This window comes from Sminthopsis crassicaudata, chromosome 5 (assembly GCF_048593235.1).
Source record: "Sminthopsis crassicaudata isolate SCR6 chromosome 5, ASM4859323v1, whole genome shotgun sequence".
NCBI classification, from domain to species: Eukaryota; Metazoa; Chordata; class Mammalia; order Dasyuromorphia; family Dasyuridae; genus Sminthopsis; species Sminthopsis crassicaudata.
This window is the reverse complement of record NC_133621.1, coordinates 207,639,273-207,655,692: the sequence shown is the minus strand read 5'-3', so window position 1 is coordinate 207,655,692 and position 16,420 is coordinate 207,639,273. Positions and strand designations below refer to the sequence as shown.

Here is a 16,420-nt window from a genome sequence, read left to right as displayed (position 1 = left end):
GTAGTCATTATCAGGCCACATCTGGAGTACTGTGTTCAGTTCTGCATGACTCATTTTAAAAAAAAGACGCCTAGGTGGTACAGTGGATAGAGCATCAGCCCCGAAGTAAGGAAGACCCGTATTCAAATCTGGCCTCAGACACTTAACATTTCCTAGCTGTGTGACCCTGGGCAAGTCACTTAATCCCAATTGACTCAGCAGGGAAGAAAAAAAGCTGGAAAACATCTAGAGGATGGCCATGAAGGGGTGAAAAAGCCTTGAACCTTATATTATTTGAGGATATTTGAAGGAACTGGAGATATTTGGCCTGAGGAACACTTGGGGGAGCTGGGATGGAAAAAGGAAGGGAGAAAGCTTTTCTCAAGTATTTGAATGTTTGCCATACAGAAGAGAGGGAGTGGACTTTGGTTGGCCACAGAATGAGGGATGACAGTTGCAACTTGAGGTAAAAGAAAAACTTCTTAACTATTAGTTATCCCTAAGTAAAATTAGGAAGTATTGGTAGATTAGCCTTTCCTAAATGTCTTAAGGCAAATATTTGATGATGATTATCACTTGTTGGAAATAGAGTTGAAAGAATTCTTGTCCAGATTGATTGAACTAGATCGTCTTCTGAGATCCCTTTGAATTTTTTAAAAGGCTTGTAATTTTTTGATATTCAGCCTTTAAAGTCCATATTTATTTTAACTCCTGATGCCCACTAGCAGCAAAGATCAACTTTCTACTCCTCAGAGGTTACAGAAGCATTTTTAATCTCTTGTGAACATCTCGTGCCTTTTTGTTATTAAAATTTACATATGGCTAACATCAAAGATTAATTTCAAGGTACTCAATAAGGACAAATTGTCTTATATTTTTACGTGGAAATATAAACCATATCTTTAAGACTGGCACCAGTAATTGGATAGTTCAAAAGAAAGATTGATATAGAACTGAGTATGATTTGACTTTTTAAAAAAAAGCAAAACTGTCTAGGAAAGGGTAAAAATAGTAATTACACTATGAGGAGTATGCCATGTGTGCAGAGGAAGAACCAACACAGAGGCATTAGAAAGGGAGGAAGAGGGTAAGTTATGAAAAGTTATATTAGGAATGGAGTTAAATAGGGAACAATAATAAAGAAATAAGGAGGGAGGGAAAAGGATAAGGTGGGGTATAGAAAGGTATGTAGATTTATGGGAGTGGGATAAGATGTGTTGATTAATGGAAATGGAATAAAAGAGAAGGGAAAAGATAGTTCATCCTCTTTGGTAACTATGCTACTAGATTTACTTTTATAAATCTTATGTTTATATCTATTGTCTGTAAGAAATTTACTTTGATGAATAAATATTTTGTAATTACCATACTATTTTTTGGTTACAGATATAGTGTCTTAAAAGTTAAAAGTATGGTTGTAAGGAAAGTTGAGCCTAAAAGTACATTTACAGTTATACTAAAAAGATTTACTCTGTGAATAGTAGTGAGGACAGTATAAGTGCTTACTAGGTCCCAGGAACTGAGTTAAGTTTTCAGGATACCAGAAATAGGCAAAAGAATGATCTTTGTCTTCCTTGAAGGAGTTCATATTTCAATGAGGGAAACTGTATATACATATGATGTGTATTTATTTACATATGTATTTACATGGCCACACACATGTTTATATACATATTGTATAAATGGAAGAGAACCTCCGAAGGAAGGCTCTAATTTCCATTGAGTGCTGAGATTAGAAGCCAGATTCTGGAAAATTAAGAGAGTTGAAGAGAGGATGCAAAAGCATTGGTAGGCAGTGGCTTTAAGTGCAGCTGGTGATATAGTAAATAGTATTATCTAGCTTTGTGTCCTGGTCAGATCACTTAACCTTTATTTTTCTATTTTCTCAATTGTTAAATGGGTATAATAATAGTATCTACTTTGCAGGATTGTTTGGAGGATCAAAGGGCATATATTTGAAAGCAGGGTCTGGTACATAGTAGGTGCTACATAAATGCTTATTCCCTCCTCTTTCTCAAGGAGAGGAAAATTACAGGAGAATAGTGAGGATGGAAGAATCAAATAAGACCTTTTGAAGTATGGTATGGACAGCATGTTTATGGACACAGGAAAGTAGGCAGTAGAGAGGACAAGACTGAAGATTTCTGAAAGAATGAAAATGGTAGAGAGGGCACTTTGTTGGAGAAGACAAGATGTAATGAGACCAAAGATCTATTTAGAGGAGTTTATTTTTCTTAGAAGATTTTAAAAGACTTACAGAGTTCTGTTTTTGTTTTTGTTTTTACCACAATTTTCCTCTTGAGGATGTTCTTCTAAATTTACAGTGTTATTCAATAGTAAAAATAACTCTATGGCAAGAGTCCAATTTTTATAAACTGTTTCAGGAACCTAGATATCAATGCATAATATTAAAATGTCTTTAAATTTTTTTTTTCTCTCTTTCAGGTGATATCAGACAATTACCTAGCATTGAGCCTGGGAACTTGTTAATGGATCTATTTGAGACTCTCAAATCAAGGAACTGTGCTGTGGAGCTAAAAACTAATCATAGAGCAGAATCTCAGCTTATTGTGGACAATGCATCAAGGTACGAGTTCTGTGCATCCCTGACATAGGGTGTTAAGGCAATAACCATATATTTCATTTGGCATTTTTTTATTTGTAGTTACTACATAATTTAATCATCAGTTAATAAATGTGTCAGTCACAGTGAGGATAAAAAGGGAAGTGATTTAACATTTTGACTTGTTCTAAAAATAAAAGATGTACATGTTTACTTTGAGATTTTTAGATGATCTCTTAAGTTTTTTTCAGCACTAAGGTAGATTGGATTTCACCTTAATATTAAGGACTTTTTGACAACTTATAATGCAACCTTTGAATAATATACTGTATTTTTTTTCTGCTCTTAAGATCACAGCTATTTAGAAGATAAAAAGGAATTAGTTGATTAAAAGTTAGAAATAATAGAAATAGTTAGAAATAATATAAGATTGTGCCTCCCCCTCTTTTTTTTTTTCGAGTAACATTTTTATTTATCTCAGTATAGAGAAAAACAAGAAAGGCTTTTCTCTAACATGGAATCTCCTGCAGAATTTAAGATCATATATAATTTCTATATAAATAGTGATAACTGTTTAGTGATCCTTCTGATTATTTTGATCTCAGGTGAGTGTTTCCATTCCTTCTTTCTTCCCCTCACCCCCTGCCAAAAAAAAAAAAAAAAAACTCCATAAACCCACAAAGACCAGGAAGATGTGCTCATCAAAGTTTTTGGAATGAAAAAGGATTCTTTATGATTCATTGCAACAATAAAAAAAAATTAGAAGCGACTGCTAGATGTAGGGATGTAGTGAAATTGTTAATTCCTACTGGTAGAAGGTGATATAAAGTCTGTCAGTTTTTTTTTTTTTTTTTTCCCCAGGAGCACCTTTTGAATTACCTCATCATTCTTCCAAATCTTCTTTTCCCTTCTCATTCCTCTTCCCCTCCCACCTTACTTTTCTCTTTTAGCTGTGAACCCTGCCCCTTAGTTAACTGAGAAGATTGAGTCCATTTAAGCCCAGTGTCCTGAACCCTCATTAGCATTCCCTAATCTTGTCTGTGACAGAATCATCCTTTTCTACTTGCCAAGGCTTCCCCCATCTACATGTACTTTTCATTCCATCCCCTGCTGACTTCTCCAACATTGCACCTTTCTAATCTTCAGTCTCTATTTACTGGTACTTTTCCTAATGTTTTCAGTCATGTCCAAATTTCCCCATCCTTTAAAAAAAGCTTGACCACATCCTGCCATTCTCTCACACTGTCATTCAATGTCTCTCCTTTTCTTAGTTTTGTTCCTTTAAAAAAAAAGGTTGTCTGTACTTTCTAAGCTTCTTTTCAGCTGTTTGTACTTCAGTTTCAGACCTTATCATTCAGTTGCTCTCTAGAAAGTTATGGTAATCTCTTAAGGGCCATATGTAATGGTCTTTTCCCAGTGCTCATCCTTCTTAACCCATGTACTAGATTGACACTGTTGACTGTGCCTTCCTGAAAATTCTCTCTTCTGTTTTTGTGACACTGCTCTCTCTTGGTTTTTCCTGAGTCTCCTTTGCTGGCTTAACAGTAGGTATTCCCCCCAAAGTTCTATTCTGGGTCCTTGTCTTTTCTCCATCTCCATATTTTCTCATTAGTTCCCAAGATTTTGGTTGTCATCTCTAAGCAGATGACCACTGCTTCCTTGACCATTATCTCTCTTCAGATCTCAATGGAGACAGCCATAATCTTGAATCCCAAAACCTTGAGAATAACAGTACCCCCTCGTCATCAAGGGATACAAACTGCTTTCAGTCTAGTTCTCTAGCCATTATTAAGGGGAGAAATCATGGAGAAAGGGTTCATCTTCCTCATCACCATAAGCAGAAATGGCTGACCCAATTGGTACCTGGATAGCTCAAGAGCCACGGAGTGTCAGCAATCTGTAGACCACCAGTTCTGCCTTCTGCCCAGCTTTCAGAGCTATCAGCTAGGGAAACAACTACTGGGAAGATAAGAGAAGTCATCTCTGCCAGTTTAGCAACCAGCTGTCCCACACAAGTCAGACAACACAGCACATGCCTGGCAAGTTATCATTACTACAACCTTGACTGGCGTCTTACTTGGAACCTGGTGTTCAGCATCCTGCATTTAAGAGCGTTGGAGAAAATGGTTGCTTCCCACTTAGTGGCCAAGGATATCATTCTACAATGCAGCCCCTTGAAGATGCATCCTGACAGCTGTTCCTGCAGGTGCTGCCTCCATGCTAAATGAAGACCCAGACAGGAGAGTTCTTGTCACCAGTCTCTGTTCAGCGGTTCAACATCACTAATTGATAAGATTTTATTAAATTAAAGAAGAGATATTTGTTGCTGAAGTCTTATGACTCCAGAGTTTCCCATCTGACTTGGCAGCTAAAACTTTACATATGTGTTTTCTCCTCCCTCAGAATGTGAACTCCTTTAGAATAATGGCTGTTTTATTTTTCTGTTTGTACCTTGAGAAATTGGCATAGGGGATTGAACATAGCACTATTTATTCATATGTGTGTATAAATGTGTATATGTATGTACATATCTCATAGTGGAGTACCCATCCTTTATACATAGGGATTTTCATTCTTTTTACTTGTCTCCCTAATGTCTTACACATAGTAGGCTCATGATGTATTTATCTGGAGGATCTTTGTGGGTATTCCTCTCTCAGATCTGTTGAAGGTCCTTTGAAGTTTTGAAGGATATTGAGAAGTTAAATAATATGTTTGAGCTCCCATTGTTAATAAATGTTTGAGGCAGGATTCAAACCGAGATCTCCCTACCTTCCAGGTCAGGTCACTAACCACACCAAAGGCAGATACTGTGGATTGTTTCTATTATTTGTATATATTAAGTTTGCTTAGGAATTGACTAATTTGTGATTCAGTTTTGGCTGTTTACTAAATTTTCTGCATTTACCTGTTCCAGTCAAATGCTGTTAATGCCATGCTTGTTTTCACAAAATGTTGTCAAATATGGCTAATAATAATAATGGTTAGCATTTATATCATCCTATAAGGCTTGCAATTTATTTATAGATATTATTTCTTTTGAACACTGTGAGGTAGGTATTTTCATAGATAAGAAAACTATGGGCCACAGGTTAAATGACTTAGTCATAAAGCTAGTATGTATCTGGGGTTGGATTTGAACTCAGGCCTCCCTGACTCCAACCTCACCACTCCCACTGTGCTACTAGCATCTCAAATTAACTATTTATCACACATCAAAATCAGCTGAACTTCAGTTTCCTCAACAACATGATCTACCTTATGGAACTGTTGTAAAGAGAATGTTTTGTCAACTTTAAAAAGCTCTATAAATGTGTTTGTCATTACTATTATTTTGACTTTGCTCATCCCTAGTCTCACAGGACCTTGATAAGACAGGTGTAAGTCAATTGGGTCAGGATATTCCGAGGTCAGCTTAGGCAGCTTCTTTCACGTTTTCTATAAGCTGATGAGTATGTTAAGACTCTTTCAAACTCGGGTAGTAGTCAAAAGACTTTCCAAAATTTTGATTCTACTTAACTTGATTTAAACTGAGCCTCTGTAATGATTAACAGCAGCAAATGTTTGAAAGATGATGAAGTATGAAGGGAAGCAGAGAGATGGTATTATGGCTTAAGGTGGTCAGGTACCAATAGTTACAGCCATGGTGGTTGTCAATCCTAAACCCTGAGGCCCAGAGGGCTTTGGTCTGCCCCAACCATGAACAATATCTTTCTTCCTAGGCACACGTTTGACTTTTCTTTGCTTAATAGTGGCAAGAGAGAGCATTGCATCTGTATTTCCCAGGTGGTATCTAGGACTGAGTCAGGCACTATTTCTCTTTGCAACTTTAGAAGTTTCTTTTATATCTTGCCAATTTTCTGAGATGGAACTCTAGTCTTAGAAGGAAAAGGAAATAAAAGAATGAAAGAAATATTTTATTGTACTGGGGAAATAGAAAATATGTGTTTTGTTTTTTTTAAAGAAAAAGACAGATTATGGGATATAGGGGAAAAAAACTTTAATAGCAAGAACTTTTTTATCTGAGGTAACTTAGTAATTCTTTATGATACTTTCACTTAGAATTTTCAGCCTAGATTTGTTACAGTTAAATATTTGACTACTGTCATTGTGTATGTGATTCTAGAGTATTGCTCGCTGTTAATAGTGGAATGCAGTTACTGTTGATAATGAAAATTCAAGTAGTTGCTTATTTTATCTAATGTTATTTAGAAAAGATAATTTGGTTATAGTAAATAAAACTGAACCTAATCTAAAGAAAATGCCCCCTTTTTTGCATATTAACATTCTTGTTATGTATGTTTATGTTTTCAAGAATCTCTAGGCGACAGTTTCCAAAGTTTGATGCAGAGTTGACAATTTCCGTTGGTCTGGCCACCTCAATCCCAAATCAAAATAAGAGATTTATTTTTGTCAGACTACCTGAAGATAATAGTCATTCTCAGTCATCTCAAAGGAATTATCAATCTCGTAAGTGCAAAGTTCAAATATTGTAACAGTATATTTATATATTTCATTTATATGGCATATCAAAATTATTATAGGATTTTCCTTTTAGACAATTGATTATAATTTGAATAGATTATATATTTAATATATATTGCTAATAGAAACCCCATTGAAAGTAAAAATTTTAGAAGCTGGTTATATATTGAAACAGATACATCTAGGACTTTTTAGAAAAGTAGATGTCATCATGAAAGTATGCCAGCTCAATTCAAGATAGTGGTACTTTGGAATAAGGTTATTAAATTTATTTTATTTATGTTATTTTAACATTTTAATCAGATAGTGTTTTTATCATTCTTTTTATCTTATTACGTTCAAATATAGGTGACCAAAATAACATTGGCTGCTAAATCATGTGTAAGCCTGACCGTACCTACTTGATACTTGAATTCTTTCTTTCTGGATGCTTGTAGTATTCTTTTTTTTTTTTAATATGTTTTAAAATAATTTAATAATAAAATAATAGTTTTAATATTTCTCATTTTCATTTTGAGGATTCTTTCAGGAAGTGACTAGCAAATTCTTTCTACATTTTTCCTTTTGGCTCTAAGAGATCTACGCAATTTTCTTTTCTGATTTCTTGGAAAAAGGATGCCTAGGCTCTTTTTTTATTAAGACACTTGAACAATTCTTGTTGGGCTATTGTTTCAGGATTCAGAGGCAGGCCGATGGTTCAGTGTTCCCTAAGTGGTCTGATTTAAGGCAAAGTGTGATCAATGCCTGCACTGTCTACTCCTAATCTCCCTTAGTCTTAAACTTTGTAAATTTCTGACTTTGATTTGGATTTCTGAGCAAAAGTAGGCTACTTCTGCATTCAGCTCCTGTCAGCCAGCTGGAAAGACCTGTTCATTTAAAGTGGCAGCCTTTGTAGGCTTCCCTTTCATCTAGGATTCCTGCCTTGGCTATTTCTTTGTAAGCTGGGGTAGATATTAGTTCTCTTACTGGTGGTTCTCTTATTGTTGCTTTTGAATTTTCTCCTTTCTTTGTACACTGCTCATCTGTAAAATGAAGATTAATGATACTTGAATTTCCTTGTACCTCACAACATTATGTAAGGAAAAGGCTCTGAAAGCTTTATAGACATATTTAAGTAGAAGTAGTTTCTTTTGTTTTCTTTCCTTTTTTTTTTTTCCTGAGGCAATTGGGGTTAAGTGACTTGCCCAGGGTCACACAGCTGGGAGCATTAAGTATATGAGATCACATTTGGGTCCTCCTGACTTCAGGGCTGTACTTTATCCACTGTGCCACTTAGCTGCCCCTAGTTGTTTCTTTTTTAGCAAATAAATACAACACACAAGATATTTTGTAGCAAGTACTTCAGAGTATATTAGGGAAATCAAGAAAGGAATTATTTGGAAGGGAAGAATATTAGAAGGATTCATGAAGGTGACATTTGATGTAGGCTTTGGAACTTGGATGGGATTTTAATAGAAATGGGAACAGTGTAAATAAAAGTAGAAGGGCAGTGACATATTTGGTTAACAGCAAATCATCTAACTTGATGGGAATGTTGAACATGTATGAAGAAGTAGTAGGAGGTAAGAATAAGAAGTTAAGGCTGTGGCCAGATTTAGTAAAGTCTTAAATGCCATGATAGGGAAGGGGTCATTGGATTTTGAGCAAGAAATGAAAATGACTGTTTAAACTCTGTGTGCGGGTGTGAGATTATGTTTGTACATGCACAGGAATTTGATGTTTTCAAGAATCTCTAGGCAACAGTTTCCAAAGTTTGATGCAGAGTTGACATTTAATGGCATTGTTTCAGTAGAAAATGTATTTTGATATCTGATTTCTAAATACAATTTACAAATGAACCTATTTATGAGACAAAAAAAATGAAGCCTTCATAACTACATTTTTTTTTTTTTCCTGTCTTATTATTAGACTTGTATTCTGCAGTGGAAACTTTACTTAAGGGAGCAGAAGAATTAAGGAAGCCAGATGCATCACAGTTCATTGCATTTAGAAAGTATGTGATAAAATCTTAAATGTGATTGAGATGTCAATGTAATGTATAGTTTTTGAAATTTTCATGCCTTATGTGGGGCATGGTAAATAAGTTTCTTAGAGATGTTTTACCATCATGATGACTATACATATTGACTGGGGTGTTCATGTTAAAAAAAATCTTTATCTAGACAGAATTTTGTTGCTGAAAATTATCTTTTACTGAAGTAAGGTAATTTTGGTGTGTTTAACTATTATACCTTGATAAATACATAATGAAGATATTAGAAAGGCTATCTTACTTATACTCTGGTATATTTTAGGCAAGACTGTGATGTGATAAATCAATGCTGTTGCAGCTTCTACTCAGGCCACTTAACAAAGTAAGTATTTTTTTGAGCCCAAACTTTGACTGTCAGTGCAAATATGTTGAGGTTACTGTGGTCCTAGGAAATCACTGCCAAATATTCCATGTGTGCTCTCACTTTGAAAAATGTAGATACTTTTCTGCACTTGCAAAGAACAGGAAATAAAGTGGTGCCTATCGATTATGGCATGGCTAAACAAATTGTGGTACGTGAATATAATAGGATATTATCGTGTCAAAAGAAGTAATAGATATGAATATGGGGAACATAAAAAGACAAATAGATGTAGACTGAAGTAATCAGAATTTTTTCATTTATTCAGAGAAATATTTTATAGAATGATTGCAATAATCGAAATGGAAAGAACAAAAAAAGAAACTAAATGTTCTATAATTATAATGATGAAACTTGGCTCTTTAGAAGAAATGAGAAAATATATCTGTCTCTTCCTTGCAGAGGTGGAAGACTGTAAATATGAAATATTACATATATTTTCAGACATGGGTGTTGTGTTGATTTTGCTGAAGTACTTTTTTTCCTTTTTAATAGAAAAAGAGAAGCATGAGGGATATACTTGGAAATAAAGGTGCTGTAGAAATAAAAGATAATACATTTGTTTGTAACAGAAAACAGGTTCTGCATAGCCATTCTATTCCTACCTGGAGAGAATGGGCAGAGAGAAGTTCTGTGTGAATTTTCAAAGGGATTGCCATCTTCAGATTTATAGGAATTTGATCTCGTTATTCCTAATAGACAGTGTTTTCTTGCAGGGTAAGTAGTTTGAAAAAAGTTAAATTAAAAGCATGTAGGTAATTAAATAGGAAAAGAAAAAGGTGTGCTTGTTCACATTTGTGCTATTTCTAATCTCTGTTTCTTTCCAACACAGAAATCATAAAGGTAGACTTATCTTCCAAAGAGATGATAAAATCTGTTGTACCAGGAATGCTTACCTCTCAGACTTACTCCCTGAAACTTCTAATAGTCTTCAAAATGAAAATTTAGAGTTGGACCACACTGAAGATCCTGATGCGAACGGCCCTCCACACCAGACCCTGACCCCCAAGGCCCCCCCGCTGGAGCGAGGGGAGGAGGCGCGGAGGCCCGGCTATCCATGGCCCACCGAGGCTCCTGATACTTCGTATAGTAAAAAATCCAAGAAATCCCATGGTTCTGAAAATGACATTCGATTATGCAACGGAGAAATATTTTTCATAACAAATGTATGTGGTAAAAAGAGAATCATGTCTTTTCTACTTCCTAGGATAATTTTTTTATTTTATTCATTAATGTAACATAATACTCAGAATTTGGATAGGTTAAGAAAGCAGAAATTTATTTTGTGGTTCTAAAGTTGATATTTTCACAATTGTTAGGTGGTTGATTGCTGGGCAAGTAACATAACCTTTCTGAGTCATAATTTTCTCATCAGTGGAATGAGGGAATTGGACTGAGTGACCTCTAAATGACCCTTTGAACTCTAAATCTGATGAACATTAAGTTGGATCATTATATTAGATCAGGGCTTTTTTTTTTTTTTTTTTTGCCCAAGATATTTTTACATGACCCCAGTTATATAGGCATATAAAATAGTAATGCAGATCACATATTTACTGATAATAAGTCATAATTTCACCACACTCAACATTCAGTTATGAGATCCCTGTGTTGGGATACTTTACCATACTTTAAGAAGCTGAGAGTACAGATGACTAAATTGTATTGAAAAGAATCAGTCTGGAAAAAATAGGATTACTTTGCAAAAGTTATTCATGATGTGAAAAATTAACTTTATGCCCTTCAGATTAGTAGAAAAATCGGGTAAAATTATCAGTAAAATTTCTTATCAAAATTGAAACTTAAGCTTCTTTTGGGTTAAAAATATTTAATATAAACTTGCTATTTGTTTATTTGTGCTTATTGAATAAATTTAACTAGAAAATATTCCCTTATTATGACTTGAATTTTATCTTATGTTATATATTATTAAGGTGAAGTTTATGTGTAAATAAGTGTTCTCTTTGCTTATAGGATGTGCAAAATGAAAATGGAAGATTTTTGACTATTAATAATATGGCTGGTTTGGAGGTTACTGTAGACTTCAAAAAACTAATGAATTTTTGCCATATTAGGCATGCTTGGGCAAGAACAATTCATACATTTCAGGTAAGAAAGCTTATTTGCTTGCATACATATGCAAGCTATTTGATAAAATAGTATGGGACACAGTTGTAGTATGTGTTGTGGTAACTTGCGTCTTAGAATTACTTTAAAAGTAAATACCATAGCAGACTTGTTTCTTTTCTCTTTGGTTTGATACTAGCACTTTAAATTTAATGATCCATATTGCTTATAAATTGCTATGAATTTGTAACTTTCACTTTCTGGGTTAGAGGTTTGTTGCTAATGTGTCAATTTAGCAGCTAGATATGGGGTTAATATATGAGAAGAGATGAGGCTTTTTTACACAGAAAAATTCAAGTTGATTTTACTGTGTTGGTCTGAAACAGGCCTCCTCCTGCCTTCTCAGGCTTCTTATATCTCATTTCTTTCTAAGTACTTGGTGAACCAATGGCACTGACCTTTTTGTTTTTTGAATGAGATACTACATTTTTTTCCCAGAGCATTTTCACCAACCTTTTGCTGTGCCTTGAAGGTTCTCCCTTCTTATCCTATCTTTCATTTTTGTAAAAATTTGTCAAATCTTTTCCCCTCCTTTCCTTCCCTACTTCCTAAGATGGCAAGTAGTCTAATATAAGCTATACATGTACAAACATGTTAAACATTTTTATATATTAGTCAGTTGTGAAGAATTAGAACTAAAAGGAAAAATCACAAGAAAGAAAAAACAAAAAACAAATTTAATTTTTAAATTAATAAGCAAATTAAAAAAACTGAAAAAAGTAGCTTCACCTGCAATCAGACTCCATAGTTCTCTGAATATGCATTGCATTTTTCATCACAAGTCTTTTGTTACCGTTTTGGCACTATGTTGCTGAAAAGACAACATGATGTATATATGTATGTATGTAGAGACATAAAATTTTTCCCTAACTATTGCTTTATCTGCATTCCATGAATTTAAATTATTCAGCCATTCCTCAACTGATAGGCATCCACTCAATTGCTTGCTACTGTAAAAAGGGTTACTACAAACATTTTTGCACATGTGGGTCCTTTTCCCCTTTTTCTGCATCTTTTGAGATAATCATGATTTCCATTGGTTTTGTTATTGATATGGTCAATTATGTTGATAGTTTTCCTTATATTATACCAGCCCTATATTCCTGGTATAAATTTCACCTAGTCATAATGTATAATCCTTGTCATATATTGATATAATCTCCTTGATAGTGCGTTAATATTCATTAAGAAAATTGGTTTATAGTTTTCTTTGTTTTTTACTTTTTCTGGTTTAGGTATCAGTGCCATATTTGTATTATTAAAAGGAATTTAATAGGATTCCTTTATTTTTTTCAAGTAGTTTATTGGAATTAATTGTTTTTTAATTGTTTGTTTAGTAGAAATCACTTGTGGATCCATATGGCCCTGTGAATTCTTTTGTAAGGAGTTCATTGATAGCTTGTTCAATTTATTTTTCTAAGATTGGGTTACTTAAGTATTCTACTTCCTCTATTGTTAATCTGGGCAATTTAAATTTTTGTGCACATTCATCTGTTTTACTTAGGTTAGCAGACTTATATAACTGGGCAAGATAGCTTCTTACATTTGCTTTAATTTCCTCTTCATTGGTAGTGAATTCACCCTTTTCTTTTTTTATACTAGTTACTTGGTTTTCTTTTTTCAATTTAAAAATAAAATTAACCAGTGATTTGTCTTATTTTTTTTTAATCTCCTTTGATTTTTAGGATTTCCAATTTGGTGTTTAATTGGAGATTTTTAATTTGTTCCTTTTTAGATTTTTTTTTTTTTTTTTTTTTTTTTAGTTTTGTGCCCAACTCATTGACCTCTCAAAATTTTATTGATGTAAGCATGTAGAGACATAAAAATTTCCCCTAACTATTGCTTTGGCTACATTCCATGAATTTTGGTATGTTGTTTCATTACTTTCATTTTCTTTAATGAAATTGATTATTTCTCTGGTTTGTTGTTTGACCCACTTATTTTTTTAGGATTAGATTGTATAGTTTCTAATTAATTTTTAATGTCTTTCCCCCTGCCTTTTAATTGGATATAATTTTTACTGCATTATGATTTTGAAAAGGCTGCACTTAATATTTCTGCTTTTCTGCATTTGATTGTGAAGTTTTTATGTCCTAATACGTGGTCAGTTTCTGTGTAGGTACAATGTACAGCTGAGAAAAACCTTTCCCCTGCAGTTTTCTCTATAGAGATCTATCATACTTAAAAAAATTCTATTTATCTCCTTAACTCTTTTCTTGTTTTTTTTTTTTTTTTTTGTTTTTTTTTTAACCTAGTTCTGATGGGAAAGTTGAGGGTACCCTTTTAATATAATTTTATTGTGTATTTCCACCCTTAACTCATTTAATTTCAATTTTAAATTGAGCTATTACACCATTTGGTGCATATGTGTGTAATATTGATATTACGTTGACTATGGTTTTGTTTGTTTGTTTAGCAAGATGTCGTTTCCCTTTCTTTTTCTTTTTTAATAGAACATTTTTACTTTTACTTTTTAAGAGATCATGATTGCTCCCCCTGCTTTTTTTTTCTTCAGCTAAAGCGCAATTGATTATGCTCCTGCCCCTTACCATTACTCTGTGTGTGTCTTTGTGCTTCAGATGTATTTCAGGATTATAGTTTTTAATGCATTCTATTGTCTGCTTCTATTTTATGGATGTGTTTATCCCATTCATATTTAGTTTTGATAACTAACCATGTATTTTTCTCCATCCTAATTTCCTTGTTTATCCTCTTACTTTTTACTCTCCTTAGAAGTCTTTTACTTCTAATCACTGCTTCTTCAATCTGTCTTCCTTTTTATCAGCCCCTCCCCTTCCATCCCCTTTTGTTAATCCCTTTTTTACTTTCCTGTAAGGTAAGATAGATTTCTATTTTTAATTGAGTATATGTTATTCCCACCCTACTTTAATCAAAATGTGTGGGATGTAGAAGACTTACCCAAAATGACTACTCAGAGATCATTCAGTAGAAAGAAGAAAGATTGATTATTAAACCTCTGGAGGATGAGCCTTCCCATCATGAGATAAGGGAAAGGGAAAGCTTGTGGTAAGAGGGCTAAAAAAGTAGTAAAAATACACAGCTTTTATACAAGACATTTCATCACAAGAACATTGAGAAGGGGAGGAGGAGGCATTTAATTGGTTGTTGCTATCTGGAGAGATTGGAATGGAAGGTTTCTGTTTCCTCGAAATCATCTGATTTCTTAGAAACAGAAAATTAGGCCTTCAGGCTTCAGATAAGTAACTGTCTGCTTACTTGACTAGTGGTCAAGCTAATAGACTAAATAGGGATAAATGTCAAATATTGATAAATGTCATCAGCTCAGGTTAAGTAAATATGTTTTATAGCTGGCCAAAGCTCAAGTAAATATGGGCCTGCACATATTATACAGGTCATAGGGGAAACACAGAAATAATGAAAATAAAATACAGAAAAAGAATTCACATATTCCTGTAAGTTCTTCACCTTATCTCTCTATTCCACATAAAAACTAGCTGAAATAAAGGTTCAAACACCATAGGTCCCCCTCTCCATCTTCCCCTTGACTGCAGTAGCTGTTTCTCATTTCTTTTATGTGAGATTAATTTACCCCATTCTGTCTTATCATTCCTTCTTTGCTCATTGTAATCTTCTTTGTAATCCCATAATTTTTTTTATATTATCCTTTCATAGTCAACTCACAACTCACAACTGTATCCTCTGTCTTTATATACTCCTTTTAATTGTCCTTAAAATGACTAAGTTGAAAAGAGTTCAAATTTTATTTTGCACTGTAAGAATATAAATAAGTTTAACTTTATTGAGTCTCTTTTTTTTTTTTTTCCCTAGGTTCTTTTTTGCCTTTTTATGTTTCTCTTGAATCTTGTATTTGGAAATCATTTTTTTTTTTTTTTTTTTTTTTTTAATTTAGCGCTGCTCTTTTAATTAGGAATTTTTGGGAAGTCCTCTTTCATTAAATATCTGGGGTTTTTTTCTCCTGAAAGCTTTCAGTTTTGCTAGACAGGTGATTTTTGGTTATAATCCTAGCTCCTTTTCCTGCCAGAATATCATTTTAAGCCCTCCAGTTTAGAAGTTGCTAAATTCTCTATAATCTTGACTATTACTCCATGATATTTGAATTATTTCTGCCTGTTTGTAGTATTTACTTGTTGATGTGAGAATTCTGGTCTTTGCCTATAAAATTCCAGAGAGTTTTTATTTTGAGAAGTTTTTTAAGTTTTTAATTTCAATTTTGTCTTCTGGTTTAATTTCTTGAAATATGTTGTTCAAGCTTTTTTTTTTTTTTTTTTTTATGGCTTACAGGTAGCCTAATAAGTCTTAAATTTTATCTCTCTTGGACACATTTTCCAGGTCAGTTGTTTCCCAATGAAAAATTTCACATCTTCTTTTTTTTTTTTTTTCATTCTTTTGATTTTTTTATTGTTCTTTGTCGTCTCCTGGAATCATTAGCTTTGACTTATTCAATTCCTTTTTTTTTTTTTTTTTTAATGTTGAGGCAATTGGGGTTAAGTTACTTGCCTGGGGTCACACAGCTAGAAAATGTTAAGTATCTGAGGCCAGATTTGAACTCGGGCCTTCCTTCAGGGTTGGTGCTCTATCCACTGCACCACCTAGCTGGCCCCCCAATTTCAATTTTTTAAGGAATTATTTTCTTCAGTGAGATTTTCTACCATCTTTTCCATTTTTATCTTTTTTCATTTTTTTGTATTTCTTTTATCAAGTTGTTGACTCTTTTCATAATTCTTTTGTATTACTTTAATTTTTCCTCCAATTTTTTTTTCTACTTTTTTGATTTGCTTTTTAAACCCTTTTTTGAGCTCTTCCAGGAGTTGGCTTTTTTTTTTTTTTGGTTATTGGTTTTTTTTAATCCTGAGATAAATTTACATATTTT

The 16,420-nt window shown here is 33.5% G+C and overlaps 1 protein-coding gene across 1 annotated transcript in view; it reads left to right on the top strand.

Annotated features, from left to right (window-relative positions):
* Positions 1-16,420, top strand: part of HELB (DNA helicase B) — a 43,847-nt gene that overhangs the window by 17,661 nt on the left and 9,766 nt on the right. The window contains exons 6-11 of the mRNA XM_074269712.1: positions 2,425-2,566; positions 6,858-7,012; positions 8,936-9,020; positions 9,322-9,381; positions 10,253-10,586; positions 11,395-11,529. Of these exons, the coding sequence (XP_074125813.1) occupies positions 2,425-2,566; positions 6,858-7,012; positions 8,936-9,020; positions 9,322-9,381; positions 10,253-10,586; positions 11,395-11,529 (911 nt within the window). The remainder of the gene's footprint in view (positions 1-2,424; positions 2,567-6,857; positions 7,013-8,935; positions 9,021-9,321; positions 9,382-10,252; positions 10,587-11,394; positions 11,530-16,420) is intronic.